General features: G+C 42.4%; 2 protein-coding genes across 2 annotated transcripts in view; one reads left to right on the top strand and one right to left on the bottom strand.

The window, feature by feature from the left end:
• Positions 1 to 13,523, bottom strand: part of LOC138006631 (TP53-binding protein 1-like) — a 14,750-nt gene extending 1,227 nt beyond the window's left edge. The window contains exons 1-6 of the mRNA XM_068853081.1: positions 12,572 to 13,523; positions 10,292 to 10,988; positions 7,941 to 8,677; positions 7,410 to 7,573; positions 5,665 to 6,436; positions 2,169 to 4,627 (exon numbers count right to left, since the gene is read on the bottom strand). Of these exons, the coding sequence (XP_068709182.1) occupies positions 2,169 to 4,627; positions 5,665 to 6,436; positions 7,410 to 7,573; positions 7,941 to 8,677; positions 10,292 to 10,988; positions 12,572 to 13,427 (5,685 nt within the window). The 5' untranslated portion in view covers positions 13,428 to 13,523. The remainder of the gene's footprint in view (positions 1 to 2,168; positions 4,628 to 5,664; positions 6,437 to 7,409; positions 7,574 to 7,940; positions 8,678 to 10,291; positions 10,989 to 12,571) is intronic.
• Positions 13,524 to 13,575: 52 nt separating this feature from the next.
• Positions 13,576 to 17,500, top strand: part of LOC138006630 (succinate--CoA ligase [ADP/GDP-forming] subunit alpha, mitochondrial-like) — a 13,770-nt gene continuing 9,845 nt past the window's right edge. Inside the window, exons 1-2 of the mRNA XM_068853080.1 lie at positions 13,576 to 13,621; positions 16,623 to 16,732. Coding sequence (XP_068709181.1) covers positions 13,591 to 13,621; positions 16,623 to 16,732 — 141 coding nt within the window. The 5' untranslated portion in view covers positions 13,576 to 13,590. The remainder of the gene's footprint in view (positions 13,622 to 16,622; positions 16,733 to 17,500) is intronic.

Below are 17,500 nucleotides of genomic sequence, written 5' to 3'. Positions count from 1 at the left end.
GAGACAGTTCGTAATTAAGAAGTAAGAATGTGCAGACAAGATTCATTCACGATTTAACATTTCTATTCAAGAAAATACGAAACTAGCCATTTGCAGATATTGACTTTGACTGAAGACAGGAGCCCATGAGTGAGCTCCTCGTGTAGAACCGACCTAACGCCAATTCCTAAACAAAACGTGCTTAGTTAACCATTCGCCTCATAGCATGTTTCATCGGCCAATAGCTTGGGATAGGCTGAAGGCTGGAAAATCTTGCCAGCTACATTTTCGTTGAAATTTCCCCTGACTTGACAGACATGGAGAACTTCAAGTAATGGAGTAAACTTGAATCAGTCAAGATAACACACCATGGTTTTTTAATGGATCGAGGGATATGTGCCATTCTTCAGTTAGGAAGCCACAAAGATTATTTCGCTCGCTATTAAGGCCCGTTCACACTAGAGACGTGTATACAGACCAAACGCATCCACACTAGGGGTCGTGTCGTACCTCACTGAACGGGCGTCAGGATTGGGCAAAAGAACAATAGAACGAACAAAGATAACAATGGATTCAGCACAACAAAATGGGAAGTACGACACCTATTGCTATACAGCCAATGAAATATAGTGTTCAGCAAGAGGTACGACCCTACCCCACACTAGGGGGGCGATACAAGCAAAAGGCTGCGCAGACGATCTTTGCCTTGGCGTGCGTCTGCGCATGTTCCGGATATTCACACGAGAAAATATGCGACGCAAACCCAGATAAGGCACAAAGCGAACGCAAAAATGGAAAATTTTCGTTCCTCTTGTGTCTGCGTGCTTGGTGTGAATATAATCCTTAACAAGAAGAAGTCCTCATTGCTAATATACAAAAATTTGGTTTTATCAACGGAGTTGATAATGTAAATTGGCCACCGTACAGAGATTCTAAAAGCTGACGTTTCGAGCGTTAGCCCTTCGTCAGAGCGAATCGAGGGATTATGGGTTACGTGTAGTTTTTATAGTAGAGTAGGAGCTACGCTATTGGTGGTAACATGGCAACGTGAAAAATAGGAATATATTAGTTAAATGAAAAGCGTTCGTTAATACCGTGAGGATTAAGGGTGCCGATTTGAAAGATGAATTTTTGTTCCAGATTCTTGCGGCTTTCCGTCGTACCTAGATGTAGGGAAAGGCCGCAGATAGCCATGTGTTTTTTGGAGTGGTTAGGCAGATTAAAATGGCGAGCGACTGGCTTGGATGCATCCTTGTCATTCTTCTCAACATCGCGAAGGTGTTCGCGAAATCGGTCACCTAGTCGTCTACCTGTCTCACCAATGTATAATTTATTGCATAACGTGCAGGTTATGCAATAAATGACATTTGCGGAGGTACATGTGAAACGATCGGTGATCTTAACAGATCGCTTAGGTCCCGATATCTTGCTAGTGTTAACAATGAAAAGACAAGTTTTGCATCGTGAGCGCGCGCATTTGAAAGTGCCGGGTTGCTCGTTAGTTTTGAGCGCGCTTCTAACTAAAAAGTTGCCTACGTTTTTGTCGCGTTTGAATGAAATAAGTGGAGGTTGCGAAAAGATTCTACCAGTCTCGGGATCATTTTGGAGTAATTTAAAATTACTAAGAATGATGCTTTTGACTGCGTGATTATGAGGATGGAAAGTGAGGGTGAAGAAGAATGACAAGGATGCATCCAAGCCAGTCGCTCGCCATTTTAATCTGCCTAACCACTCCAAAAAACACATGGCTATCTGCGGCCTTTCCCTACATCTAGGTACGACGGAAAGCCGCAAGAATCTGGAACAAAAATTCATCTTTCAAATCGGCACCCTTAATCCTCACGGTATTAACGAACGCTTTTCATTTAACTAATATATTCCTATTTTTCACGTTGCCATGTTACCACCAATAGCGTAGCTCCTACTCTACTATAAAAACTACACGTAACCCATAATCCCTCGATTCGCTCTGACGAAGGGCTAACGCTCGAAACGTCAGCTTTTAGAATCTCTGTACGGTGGCCAATTTACATTATCAACTCCGTTGATAAAACCAAACTCATTGCTAATAGCTTTCTTATGAATGGTTCCAGTTGAGGACTTCGTTCTTCGCCCGTAATAAAAGCGTTTACCTCAAAGAAAAAAGCTTTCATTAAAGAAAAGAGAAAATACAAATTACAAAAACTCACTCGCATGTTTCCAAGAATGTTTCTTCGCGGTCGGCATTCAACTATGTCGTCAGCCTCAAGGCTCTCGCCAGCCGGAAGTAGGTATTTCTTGTAATCCAGGCGCTTGTTAAAAGAACAGCTGTCATTGATCCACATATGAGACACGCAAGGGATCCCAGAGGCGAGCGACTGGAAAAACTTTTGTGTTCTTTGATGTCGGTTGGAAATTAAGAAACATTCCGCGCCTGAGATCTGGGACTGAGGGAACGACGAAAGCACGACGCCACCCCCGGTCTCGATCTGGCGCTTGATAACGTCCCGATTAAACTCGATTCTCTCCGATTCACTGTCAGATTCGTCGGGTTCGTTTCTCTCTCGCTCAACTCCAGTCACCAAGAAAGCTAATCCGGCAAATAAATTTCTATTTGCAGTAGCAGCGCCTGTCACAGAATCATCCGCCTCTGTGCTCATCTGTTTCCTTGGCGAACGCCGTGTAGGCGGTTCGGAGGGCCTCTTGGCTGGAAGGCTAACGGGCGATTTAGCTCCATACGCTGCTGACAAGCCTCTCTTGACCTGTCTCCTTTTGGAGGGGTGGGCATTTTGTTCGTCTGAACTGCTAGAGTCAGTTATTTGGGAAATCCGCTGCCCAGCTCGCCGCACCTGTGCTTTGGCTTTTTGATTCGACTTGTGAGTAGATTTTGGCGTTTCACCACCCATCATTTCAGACGTCTTTGCCTCCATCGCTTTTGGGCTGGAGTGCGGTGGCGCACTCGCGTCTTTTTTACCACGTTTCTTACCATCGCTTGAACTACCACTTGTGTCTTTGTGACTAGTGTCCTTGGATTCAGTGCTCCCTGACTTGTTCAAGAAGTGTGGATTTGTACTGCTATTTCCAGCGCTGCCATCTTTGCGTAACCGTAAACTATGAGCTCCAATACTGACGCTGGAGCCACTTGTCACATTAAAAGAGCTCTCGCTGGATAGAATAGCCGCGGCTTGTTTTTCTGATAAAATAACTCGACTGCGAGGAAACCGACTGATTGCTCCGTTCTGGGTCTGGATTTCGTAGCCACGTTCATTGCCATCACGGTAATGGCCGACAATAACTCCCTCCTCATAAAAATCGTCCTCGAAGTCTCCTTGGGCCATGACGCTTTGTCCCGCGGGCAACAAATCCTTGACGATGATGTTTTCCCTAGGGATCCGTCGTTTATCGCCGTCGTCAAAAGTGACAAGGTATCGACCATTCTTGTACTGCTTAGTGGTTATTGCCCCTGGGTAGAAATAGCCGTCGAGCCACTTTGCTAAGACTCGCGTTCCCGGGGTCAATGAAGAATCGCTTGATGAGGTCCGTTGAAGAGCTAGTTCCTCTTCTGCAACCGGAAGTGTGCTTTGTCTAGTGATAGTGGGGATCTCTACCGTCTGGTCTCCGACCTGAGCGTGATCACTCACTCCTGATTCTTTCACAGTTTCACCTAGCCCTCTTTTTCCAGACTTCTTTTTCTCAGTATTTGTTTGCGTTTTACTAGAGGCTGGCTTCTTTATTCGCGGAGAACTCCTGTGGTGCAATTTCCGTACTTCTTGGCGTTTTGGAGACTTAGGTGTTACCGTCACACGGGATCCTTCGAGAGTGGATGACTCCATAAAATCATGCACTACCTCTTTCTCCTTTTCCACGGTTTCGACCTTTGGATCATCGTCCTCTTCGTAACTCAACACTTCCACAACATCTCCCGAGTCCTTGTCCACAATACTAACTGTGACAACCCGTTGGACATGAGTGGTTATCGTAGTAACGGTTCGAGTGTGCGTTATCTGCCGATAGTGCACAGCTTCTGACGACGATGTTTCCGGTTTCTCCCCTGGCTTCTCCATGCTGTCTTCCCTTCTCGCACGCTTGGGACTGCGTTCTCCAACAACTTCGCTTTGACCAGAACCACTGCTTTCGTCTTGACGCATCCGTTTGAAACTAACGCCTTCTTGGAGAGAACTGGGCTTTGCGGACCCAGGATGCTCTTTGTCAGAATCGATCGATTGTTCCTTCGAAGGGCTTTCCCTTACTTCGTCGTCTTCTTCGGACGATTCACTGCTTTTATCAATCCTTCCACCTGCTCTCTGAGGTATTATATCGGTTTCTCGTGCTCGTCTCGGAGATTCCGTCTTGCGTCTCTTATTAACTGGCTCAGGATCTTCGTCTTCGGCAGTAAACGCGAATGGGTCATGCTCGCTGTCCATGGCCATTTCTCCTTTCCTACTTTTTGCGAGAGCCTCCCGAGCACGGCTGAAAATGGACCTCGGTGGCTCAGGGGCACAGGGCGGCTCGGTGTCTGAGGTACCTGGCGTCGTGGCCACCGGTGGAAGAGTGGTGTGGAAGCGGAAGATAGGCTCTGTATTTTCCGAGTCACTGACAGGGGACCCATGGCGCGGCATGGAGATCGTGAGGGACTGTGGCCTGAGCAGATCCAAAGAACTTTGAGGAGCTTAAAATAAGTATTGAAAAACGAAATTAAATTGATTTACTTGTAATAATAGTTCCTTGTTGCTAATTTGGAAAGGGTGGATTTGAGAATTAAAATGAAGAAAAACCATCAAATCAGACAATCAATGAACCAATAAAGGCGCAGAGCAAACAAGCGGGAAAACAAGTCGAGAAAGTGACGATTGTTGGCGTTTTGGCCTCCGATATACTAATTATTCACTGAAGTGGAGGTGGCTAGTGGTGGATAGTATAGCACAAAAAGATGATTTTAACTAATTTATTGCGGCAACGATTACAATATTTTCGGCCCCAAATCCCGCGCGAGTTGTTCGGAGTTCACAATTATTCCATGAGCGCGCGTTGGATATGAGATGGTAAATAGCCAATGAGACGCGTAGCGTCGAGTTGCCTATAACCAAGTCTCACATCCAACAAGCAACAAAAGTTTGGAAATACGAGCGAAAAAAGCGAGAAAATCCGAGCGAAATCGAAGAAACTTGATGAAGATGCGACGTTGTGTAATACCTTATGGCCAGACAGACGCAGGCTCATCACAAAAACATTTCTTGCCTTTCCCCGTATTTCTACAACTTCGGAATCGATCCACAAAAAGGTTTTGTTTTTGCTTTATTCAGAGAGAAATTTCGCTTTCCGGCCGAAAAAAAATATTAGGTTAGCAACGCCTAGCGCAATCAATTGCCATGAGTGAACCAATCAGAGCACGAGAAATGCAGTAACCGAGGTTGAAAATTTAATAACAAAGGATGTCCAGAGTTTGAGTAGCCAATAAGCGCGCGAGTTCAACGCTATCCACTGTTTTAGTATATACTAACAAAGGATATTAGGAGTTTGAGTAGCCAATCAGAGGACGCCTTCAATGCTATCCACTGTTTTAAAATATACTAACTTGCAAAAGTACTGTCCGCCTGTATGTGTGTCATAGTAGAAAAGCATAAATACCAGCGACAAACTGTTTCTGTTGAGCTCACTTTAAATAAGAATTACCTGTACGTTTAACCTGCAAAGGAATAAAATTACCTTGACTAGACATTCCAGGAGTTTCTGACACCACAGGTAGAACGACATCGGGCAGGATACTACGCCTACTACCCCTTTCCTGTGAGTCTGGAGTGTCGTGGTGAGTAGGTCTTAAGGGGGGTGGGGTGGTGGATACTGAAGGTCTCAGGGGCTGCTTGGGTAGTGAAAAGTGAAACCCTCCACTTTGCCCGGATTCACTGGAAGTGTCGGAAAATATCGTTGCGAGAAGTCTTGGTTTTGTTGGTTTCCAATGTAGACCTTCTTCTTGAGTTGTGTTTGGTGATCCTCTAGCAAAATCCTCAGCTACGCTATCCTTCACTTCCGAAGACACACCGGCAGAAGTCTCGAGCAAGATGGGCGGTTCAGGAGGGGTAACGACTGTAACATCTGCGGAAGAAGGGTGGGGAGCCATTCTTGTAATACGTTCGCTCTCATTGGTCGTGTCAGTTTTTGTTTCCGTGACATTTACACCTTTCTGGCTCATCACCTTTTCAAGCTGTGGTTCTTGAACGTCCAATGTCCCAGAAGACTCGGAGATAGATGGTACATGAAGGGGCTGAAAACTCTGGGGCTGTGCGAGAGGCGCCAAGATGGACTGGCTACTCGAGTCCTGTTTTGATAAGGGTGCTAAATCTTCCCTGTGAATTGTTTCAGGATCTTTATTCTTGATGCTTGAACCGTCGTCCTTTGAAGATGCTTCCTCTTCTCCTTGAAATACTTCAGCTGGTTTTTCCACTGAGACATCAGTTGAAATTTCTGCAACGGTTGATACCTACAATTGTAAGATAACAAAATTACAGATTATGACTTTCGTCACACAGTCAATAACTTTTTACTGTACAGTAGTGAATGATGAAGTAGAAACTTGAGTGAAGACAAAAGCAGACAAGAACATGAAGACTTTAACACGATTCAGTTCCAAGAAGATGGAATGAGACTTGTCAGGCTAATCAGCACAAAGCTAAAAGAATAAGTTGATGGTGGCCATTTTTGCGTTTCGTGTGTAATAGGGCTGGATACATGGTTGACCTTGTCCCAGGGATGGCACTAGGATTTTTCAATCTGGGTCCTGGGACCCGCATGTTCGGCCAAATTGGGGTCCCAAGCATTTTTTGGGGGTCCCAAAATCTTGGTGACCCTCTGCGAGAAAAAGAGAGTAACCAACTTGGAATTGATATTGACGCATATGCATAGGACCGGCTGACAAAGGCTTTTTCTAGAGCCGTTACATTCATTCCTGGACAAGAACTCTGTTAATGAAAGAGCGCCCTTTCCAAGGGTTTACGCATCACTGGTTTCCTCCCTTAGGAGCAACGAACAGTGACGTCTTTTGCTATATATTTGCATTCAGCGACTTGCAGAGTACATTCCTCTGAAGAAGACCGCAGAAGGCGGTCGAAAATTTAGTTTTAACCTTTTTAGATGTTTTAAACCCCATTCCTTAGAACTTCAATTATGATCACAGATCGCTCCAACAGTTTTACAAACAACAGAATATACTAACAAATCAAAGCAAGTTGTGCCTTGCGTCCTGGGACGCATTAAAATTTCGATCATGCATTTTTTGGATTTTATTTGCGTAAAAATGCACGATTTCTGCGTTAACGCGATCCCTGTTGTCCATTACTTAATCCTACATGCGCTTAAACATTTTATACTAAGATTCACGTGCCGAAGTGATAGGAAAAATTAAGTATCGGAAAAAGCTGCTGCCTTTACCCAGCTTCAAACTAATTTGAACATACCGATATTTTCTGGATATTCTCAATCACTGCACTGGTTCCAAGTGGCAGCTGACTGTCCACATCTGCCTGGGACTGGGTTAGGTGAAGTGAAAAAACAATCTCCTGAGAATCTTCACCTTTTTCGTCATCTTCCTCTTCCATTCTTTGATCAGCTGCTTGATCAGCTGCAAGACAGGATAAGTCTTCATCAGTCGGAAGATAGCTATTACGGGCCGGTTGCTCGAAGCCTGGTTAGCGCAAACCGTTGGTTAAGAGGTGTCAAAACCTATAGGTTTCCGTGTTATTTAACACTGGTTGGCACAAACCATGCTTCGAGCAACCCGGGCCTGGAGATAAGGTCATACTTGAGCCACACAGCAAATACCACCAGATTAAAACCCAATTTCTGCATCCAGAACATGATCTCAGCAATAAAGAAACTCTGATTTGAGCATTAGAGTTTCAATTAATTATTTTAGACAGAGATAGAACCTCTTTCACCTGGTGAAATTAGCTAGCTGATGGCTATTGGAAACATTGTTGGACTAATACCTGGAATATCCATGACTTGTCGAGAACTTTCTTGTGTTATGCTTGGGCGAAACATGTCCTCACTCATTTCAGGTTGCGTGGGACCAACTGCCATGAAAGGCCCCCCGTCAGCACCTTCAATGGAACTCTGATTAGCATTAAAAGGATCAAATGCAAGAGACGATGGAGAAATAGACTGGTCTTGCTGTATTGCTTCCTTCGTGCAATCTTCCTTTATAACAGGGGACGCAGGTGTGCACAAGTTACTTTGTGAGAGGCTCTCACCCACTAATACATGTATCTGAACCTTCTCTGGTGGATCTTTGTCACTTGTAGCTAACATTTGCCCTGCAGTTTCCATCTTTGCACCCTCAGAGCTGGAGCTAGACGATTCACGTAGAACACTGGCGACCGACTGCCACTCGTGCATCTGAGGCACTTCTAACTCCGGCTTGTCTGCATCGTCAGAAGATGCCATATTTGGCGAGCTGGAATTTGATGATGTCGATTTTTTCCCGTTTGATGCACTGTCTCTTGAAGCAACTCCTTGTAGTTGTTGCCAGCGAGGTAAAATGACTTCATCACCATCTCGTGTCTCCTTCTGTTTGAGCATCCGGGGATGTTCCTGTTCAGTTGGAGATAAGTCAAATGATTGCAACAATTCAGAGGCAGCCTTTGATATCTCTGATAGCTCTTGGTCTGCATTCCCAGCATCTGTTGCCTGAGGATGTTTGCTCCCAATACTCCTTTCTTCAGAACTGAAAGGAATTGAATAGACTGATGTTGTTTTACAACAAAAGAACAGAGACGAGGTTTAGGGAAAAGTATGATTTGCATTTTCTGTCAAAAACAAATAAAAATGGTTCTTTTGAGGTACACTGGTACCTCAATTTACAAGGTACAAAAGTAATTGGAAATAAATAGTTGGTTAACTTATAATGGAGTTTTGCTGTTTTGAGGTGCTTCTGGCACTTTCCATTAGCAATCCCTACATCCACTCAAAAACTCTCCCCTGACCTCTAGGCATGAGAGTTAATTAGATTTTACTTGTCACTTGGGGAGGCGTGGTTATTCATCTTCACTTGTGGTAAAATGAGATGAAAGAAGCCGGCTGAAGATGGCTTACTAGCCAGCAGTTTTGGCCGGCTACGGGCCCTTATTGACAACCCTGGAATATGAGAAAGTACTTTCACTCCCATTTGAAATGATTTTCTAAGTGAAAGATCACAGTAAAGGAAGCAGCTTACAAAGTTACAAAGAAGGTTGAAAACAAAAAAAAAGGAGTTTTAAACAGGAGTTGAAACCCTAATTGTACAACAGTGCTGCACACTGCAATGAGATATCAAGACATCCGGGAGTTAGACAATTGAGAGTTTTTTTCATATATTTCATTACTTGCAACTTTCCTTGCCATTTAATATTTCTGTGTTGCCGGTATTTTTTTTATTGTAAACCGATTACATTTTGTAATTCATCAACTGAACCCCAGTTGATTTGTATTGGGGCTTACAGAGTAGACATGACTCAAATAGTACCTGCTGATTAGTTATAATTTTGCTGAATAATTTTAACTAGTACAGTACTTATATAATAATAACTACATGTAAGAGTGAGATCGCTACAGCAAAATCTCTAACTGAGGCAGAGGTTTGAGATTTTGCTGTGACAACTGAATTAAGTTGTTATTAAGTTGTTTATTATATGGCTAAAAGAACGGTTCTAAAGAAGAAAAAACTAATTTGCATAATCCATAATCTGTGCCCATGGGCTTTACAGGAGAATAATGCCCTAGCGCTTAGCTGCTCTTAGCCAATCACAGCCCATGTTATATTGGCCAGAAACACTAGCTATTTAACAAATAGATTCCATGTTGCCGTGCGTCTGTTCAGTAATAGATCACAGATGACGTCAAAATGTGGTAAGAACAAAAAAGTGGCACACGAGGCGATAGCCGAGTGTGTCACTGATGTTCTTACCACATTTTGACGTCTTCTGTGATCTATTACTGAACAGACCCACGGCTACAAGGAAGCTATTTGTTTTATATAATAAAGAATTAAACTTTATTCGCATAAAAGCTGACGGTGACGTCAATCGTGCGTCTGTCCTCTAATAGATCATAGGCAAGAACCAATCAAAATCCGTGAATAACTTGGGTTATTATATAAAAAATAATATTAATTAATTTTACAAGTGACTTTATTTATTTATTTATTTTGCTTTTCACCATATCGAGGTTCAAACAAGGATTATTGACCCAATGACTACTGGGACTAATATCAACTAGGGGCATCGTAGGGCACCTGAGGGGTCAAACCTTTCAGTGGCTCCAATACTTTCTGAATGATCCTTTAGATTCAATCCTTCCTCACCTTATACTTTTCCTTTCCCTAGACTCTTCCTCGCCAGCTGTCGGGGAAGAAGGAGTCAATCCTGGAGGAGAACTCTGTTCCTGGGAAGATGTGAACACCTTATCTGATGAAGATGATGATGTCTCTCTGGCACAGGGTTCCCCAGAAAACTGCAAGCTCTGAAACCGGCTCAGGTTGGAAATTGGTGTCCCCTGGGAAGGGGGCGTAGGAAGAAATCCACCATCTTCTGAAGGTGTCGAGGTCCGCTGCTTAGCCATAAGGACTTGTGAGTGCAGTGGTTTTTCATGACCGTGATGATGGATTTTGTTGGTGCTCTGACTTTCAGTAGGAGTAGAGTGATGCTTTGGGGGAACGATGTGGGAGCCATCTGCTGACAGGTCTGACGACACAATTACTGGTTCCTTATCACCCTCTCCATCGGCAAACATGTCTTCTTGTGAAGAGCAGACTTCAGATCCATCTCCCTCTTTTATCACATAAACCGCATACCCACCAACTTTGCCACAAATCTTATCTTCCTTGCTTGCAGCACTACTGGAGCTGGTGTCACTTGTTGACTGAGTCCGAAGCATAGAATGGAGTGGAAGATGTTTGCGTACTCCAGGTGATAATTGAACACTTCCACCACTTGATAAACTGCTTAAATCTCCCTGATAACAGCTGCTTCTGCTACCACTGGAGCCTATTCCGGATTTACCTGCAAATACAGTGGTACATGTACCTTCAGTGTTGAGGTACTATAGTATTATCAAAATGTTAATTACTGGTAATAATTTTACAAACAAATAAACAACTCATCAACATTAAAACCGTGATTGTATTGTATACAGAGCTGTACACCCACGAGTAAGATTTACCCAAATTAGACTTGTCCCCATAACCGTCAGAAAAGTATCTATTTTTAAACCAAGTTTGCGGGAAAATAAACAGTAGACCAAATTGGCTAACTCAATGTTGTAGGTCAGAGCATTGCGCATAATGCCGGCATAATGGCCAAGTTTAAAGCATAATTTTAGCATAATGCTACAAAACTAATATTTTCCATATTTTCAGTGAAAATATAAGAAATAATATCGAATTCCTCCTGTCTGATTATTCAGCTCTTTCTAAGGCTTGGTTATTGGTTTAGAGGCCTGGTTACAGCATTATGTCAGGTCCATCAGGCTTGGCAGTCATCCTGGCAACAATCATAACAAGTCATGGTACATGTAAGTCCCATTTGGACATTTGCAAGACCTTGCGCTTCGAGACTATATTGAATGTTTATTAATGCTTCAATACAACAAGAGATAAACATAGACCAAATTGCTGACATACATACATACTTTACACATTTTAGATGTACCGCGTTGTTTTTTGTCGCCTTTAAGAGTAAAACGAAAATACTAAAATTTTGTTGCGTTTTAAGCTTTGAGGACTTGTTTGGGTGGTACCGTGGATTCAAGGGTGAAATTTCAGCCAGCATCACACAAGCATAATGGTCTGGCACAAGCATAATTTTCGGCATGATGGTACAATTTTTAGGGTAACGCTAAAAAGCATAATGGTCACATTTACGAGCATAATGTGTTTAACCCCACAAAGTTGTACCCAATTCAAACCCTTTGGGAATAAAACCTTTTCTTCCGGGTATTTCCATCTTAAAAAATGTGAATGCTACATTATATAATGCAAATGCAATAAACAAAGAATCTTAACCCTGGGAGATTTGAATTGGGATAAATATTTGGTCTATTGTTTATTTCCCACAAAACTTGGTTTAAAAATGGACACTTTTTTTATGCTCAGCCTGATGGGGACCACCCTGCGAGCAGAGCCTCCTTTTGTCTTTTTCTTTACTGAGGAGGAGAAAATGAGGCTCTGCCCGAATCGCGTCAACTCTTTGAAGCTGCCGCAGCCCGAACTTCTGAACTAGTCGATCTTGTTTTCTCTCGTCAAACCAGTTTTTCCAGTGCGAGCGTTCCGTTTAGTGACAAAACCGATGGTTATAATGGAGCCCGCTGTACCATGAAAAACCAAGATGGCGGCAAGATCTGGCATATTAGGCTTGGGTTCGAGACTGTATCCTGGCAATATGCAGCGCATATTCAATAAGGATCTTACTCGATTCATGCAGAGCCTTTCTCGAGAATGCCAAAATTGAGCAAGCAAAAGAAAGGCTCTGCTTGCAGGAAGGATGGGGACAAACCTGATACCAGATTCTTACTCTTGGGTAATAGACTCTTGTTATTATAATAATAACCCAGTTTTTTTTTGTTACAAAATCTAAGTGTTACCTACCAGCACTAGAGGAACTGGATGACTTCTTTTCTATTTCTACTGCAGATTCAACAGGGGCAGTTGATGCTTCACTCAGACTTTCAACCGAAGGAATATCAGCCGCAACATCAGCCCCTTCACCAACAATTCTAGTTGACGCCTGACTATAGCGATCATCACTTGAGTTATGAACACTACCTCCACTGCCATAATCAAAAATGACACCAGCTGATGACGATGAATCATTGTGTGATCTTCTTTCAACACCTTGCTGAAGCTTTACTTCTGAGGCAGTAAACTTTTGGTCTTTCCACTGGTTGCTGGCTATAATATCTTCAGGGCGAACCAAACTTGGCAGAACATCACTGCTGGATGACGAAGATGGGTCCTCAGCAGGTGGTGATTCGTCATCAATTGCATCATCATCATTATCATTATTTTCATCATCATCACCTCCACCCCTCCCATCATCACCCCCTCCTCCACCGTAACCGCCTTCGGCACCACCTGACCTTCGATCTTCACCATGGCCACCTCCTCCGTGAGAACTGCTTCCTCCTGCTTGCTCCTGCCCGCCATCTCTCTGTTGCCCTCTGTGATCCGCCGGTTCTCCCTGTCTGCTTTTTTCTCCACTGCCACTAGGACAGCTCAATGGCACAGACGTTTGAGACAGACGTACAAGTAACTCGTTTCTCGAGGTTGCTGAATTCGAGGGAAGACCAGATCTCGTTGACAAGGCGAAAATCGGCAATTGTTTCAGTATCGTAATGTGAGGATCAGAGTCCGATCGGCACAGTTGCTGAGATTCTTCCGTCTGTGAGTTCTCTACTAAAAAGCAAGGGGGGCTAACATCGAGCTCTTCCGGACTAAGATCCATGTCATAAAAATTATTTCATGTCTACAAAACACAGACAAATAGCAACATCAACAAACTCAATCGAATCCAAACTGACCGCGCTTCACACCTGGGACTGTTACCCAGGACGCACTACGAGGCTATTATCAATCCCACTAAGCCTACTGGGAATGCTCTTTCCAAGATGGCGTTTCGTCTGGCACTCCGAAGATTTGGTGAGTGAAAAGCTACGTTACTTACATCCTACGTTAGGAATTTAAATCTATTGAAATTTGAAGCTTTCAATCTATGACTAATCCGCGGAATACAGGGCCACTTATTTCCACATCATTGAATAATAATAGTGCTATTGTTAAATGAGTAATTTGTATGATTTGGCCCTGTGCGGCCTTGAATTCTGTAGTTTCTCCCGGTCAAATTCTGTATAAAATACTGTGTGTAGCCTTAAATTTGCCTTTGCTTGGAATAAATGGAAAATAGCGTGCTAATTCGGACAATGGATTGCAATGCAAAGCCTGTTACAGTTATCCTAGGGTCCTAGGGAACTTTGTTTACAATAATTATAAATCCACTTGACTATCGTCGCTTTGAGCTTATCTAGAATGACTGAAAAGTAGCCTGTGTATCTCATATGGCGCTAAACTTCAGGTTTAGGTTTACCAGTTTCAGCACGTGAACTCCTTATTTGACTACTGTCTGTTTTGCTGTTTTGGGGTACAGAGATGGTGCAGTGGTGAGAGCACTCGCCTCCCACCAATGTGACCCAGGTTCCATTCCCAGACTCAGCGTCATATGTGGGTTGAGTTTGTTGCTTCTCTACTCTGCACCGAGAAGTTTTTCTTTGGGTACTCTGGTTTTCCCCTTTCCTCAGAAACCAACATTTGATTTCTGTTGGTAATTATTGATTTCAGTTTACAGTGTCCCCAGTTAGCGCTCCAGCGCTAGAACGACTGGACACTTAAGGACGGTGCCTACTATTGTTATTGCACCTACATTCTCCGCATCTTGAGATACTCAGATTTCCAATCAGTGGTGCTTATCAACACAGGGATATTATTGCGCGGTTTAAAACTATGCGGAGAAAGCAGAGCTTAGCAAGTAGCAAGTGCTCTTGGTATTCAAAAAGAAAATTGAGGGTAACCACGCATTTTTCAGAGATAATTAAGGATCAATCTGGAAAAGAACACCATACATTGCTTTGTATTTTAAAGCTTTTTACAAATATTAATGATTACACTATCTTCGAAAAATGTGTGGTTAACCCCAATTTTTTTTTTTGATTTTAATAACACTTGTTGAGATCTGCTTTTCTGGCATGTTCAGTAAACCACGCAAAAATACCTTTGGATTAGGTGCCGTCCTTCAATAAAGTTCCTTTCCTTTCCTTTTCTTTTTATGATGTTGTGGTCTCCGCAATCAGTAGTCCATTCAGAAGATTATGCCAAGCCAACCACATTTCTGAAGCAAAGGCCAGACCAAAACACCGGAAACTCTGTGCCTACAATGTACTACTCTTTTCAAATAATGTGTGGGCTCTGTAGTATCCCATAGAGTTCATGAGGCAGGACCTATGGTTTCTAGCCCTCATCCCAGAAGACTTGAAAATCTGACCATTTGCAGCTGTAATTATAAAGACAGCACTTTTTGACTCCTCAATTATTTTAAGACCCTGAGTGTTGGTCCAGCCGGAATTGAACTAATGACTCTCACAATGTCGCAGTTATCGCTTTTAAGAATACTTTAGTAACCGCATTACAAAATATGCAGGGCCTTGTGGTATTTTACAAGGACAACAAATTAATTTTCCTTCCCATTTTCCAGCATGTCTTTATACATACATGTACATTGTAGACCTCTTCATTGTTTCCATTAATGAAAGCTGCTCTCATGGAACTTGATACTCTGTCACTCCACTTAACATGCTTTCTTTATCAACTTTTGGAGTGTGGGACTGGGAGAAGTCATTTCACTCACACATGTACACTGCATGACTGTCATTCTTTATTGACTTTGGAATTGTGGGAGCGGAGGCACAGTAGTTTCACTCACCTCTATTTCTTATTGAATTTGGGAGTGCAAAATTTTAGCAGTACTTTTTATCCCAAACTATTCATTCTCTTTCAACTTAGTGTGGGGACTGTGACTGTTTTGGAATGTGGGAGCAATACACATAGTTTCACTTACTAAAATACATGTAATGTCCATAAAATTTCTTTATAAAGTAAGGTAAAGTAACCATATTTAATGTCGATAACTCATAACAGTAATTCAAGTGACAAACCTGAGGTCGACGGTGTGCTCATTTTACTCCCCCCCCCCTCTCCATCAGTGCTCCGTTTTACGGGTATTTAAAGCTACACTGTACAGTGTACATAGCTACACGGAAAGGAAAGAAGTCAAAACAAGGATGCGAAATCCGGGAATCGAACTCAGGACCTCTAGCACCAAGGCTGCGCACTAACCGACTGTGCCATCCTTGCTCCTTTATGAACTTTGGGACTGACAGAGTAAGATAATATCTTTTACCACATACTGTTTTAGTGGCGGGTATTCTGAAGTTGCATGTACCTGTATTTGTTACATTTACATCAGTGGATGTGAGGTTCACCTTTGGCAATGTAGCCTTTATAATGAAAAGAGCTAAGACTCCTTACCATAGAAATCAACTTATGAGGTTCTTCCTGTCACATTTTGTGATTACATGTACACTGTAGTTAATTAATTTTAGATATCATGATAGAGTTTGGTGTTCATATTTCTTAAGATCCAGTGCTATTATCGGTAATGTCCCCTACTTATTATTTGTGCAGATGTTCACGGTTCTTAAGCTATGATGAAATGCTGTATGTCCCCAATCCTTGCATTTTTAATTCCTTGACCTCCAGACCTGTCTCATCTTTAATAATGTGATTGTAGTTCTTAGACTGAGCCCCCTGTCAGCCTATTACCCTACGTAGGGGCCCATACAGGGCTTAAAATTGCGACTGATGCAGTCAAATTTGTGACTGAAATATCTGGAGGAATCACAAATTTGTGACTACAGTGTAGTTTTTATCCTCGCTATTACAAAGTAAGAGGGTGAACAAAAAATTAGTTGTTATTTTTTCATGTCAATTAAAAAATTTGAAACACTTGCAATGGGCGAAGTCATTTTTTGTGCCAGGTCAAATTGCAGGCTCGTAATCTGACCCTGCTACCTGTTTTCAATTTTTAAAGGGGTCAGCATTGAACAAATTGGAATTCGCCACAACTACAATTACACTAGGGGCAATCTCTTGATTGGGAAAGATACTAAACTGATCTGTCAAGGCTTTACTGGAAAACAGGTGAGATAGAGATGAAAAGTTTCTAGAGCAGAATATGTGCATTGTACAAATGCCCAGCTTTCAATAACCAGTCTACCCCAATCACAGTGCAAATTGTCTTGCAATAATTGCAATATTATTGTGTGCTTGAAGAACTGTTGCTATGCAATTGGTCATGGGTCCAAGTTCATGTACATGTACGATTCTTCCAAACTTTATGAAACACACAATTTCTATGCTTGCATCGTAAAAGTCATGGCTTTTGGTTGGAACACTCATTTTATCAACAAAAAATCCTGGAGTTTTGGTGCACTTTTAAATTCATGATCTCCTGCATGGTGGTCATTCACTGGTCTGCAATTTAGTAGCAGTACAATGCACAGTGTATAATTATGTACATTTCCCTTTAAACAAATTTCATTTTGGTTTGTTACGTTATTATTTTATTTCTGTTTTACTCACAAATTGTTTGCTAAATTTGTTTGGTGAACATGTGAACATCCAGTTCTAACCCTAACTCTAAATTCGGAGCTTAACCCATTGATCCCTGGGAGTGAGACTTCTTGAGATTTTACTCTGTCTAACAGCAGATAATTGTTTTTACTTGTCAACTGCCAGTGGGCATCCTAGGGAGTTTGAGGTGTCAGTAGGTTTAAAATCTCGGCATTAATCCTAGCCAAGCAAACATCACATGATAAACTCTTGAGTAAACTTGGTAGCAAACCAAATGTCAGCAAAGCAGTTCATTGAGACAATGACTGGTTACACTGTACCTCATACCATTATTTT

The sequence above is a fragment of the Montipora foliosa genome, chromosome 6 (assembly GCF_036669935.1).
Source record: "Montipora foliosa isolate CH-2021 chromosome 6, ASM3666993v2, whole genome shotgun sequence".
In the NCBI taxonomy this organism is placed as follows: domain Eukaryota; kingdom Metazoa; phylum Cnidaria; class Anthozoa; order Scleractinia; family Acroporidae; genus Montipora; species Montipora foliosa.
Note: the sequence above shows the minus strand (reverse complement) of the source record. Positions and strands in the feature narration are given on the sequence as shown.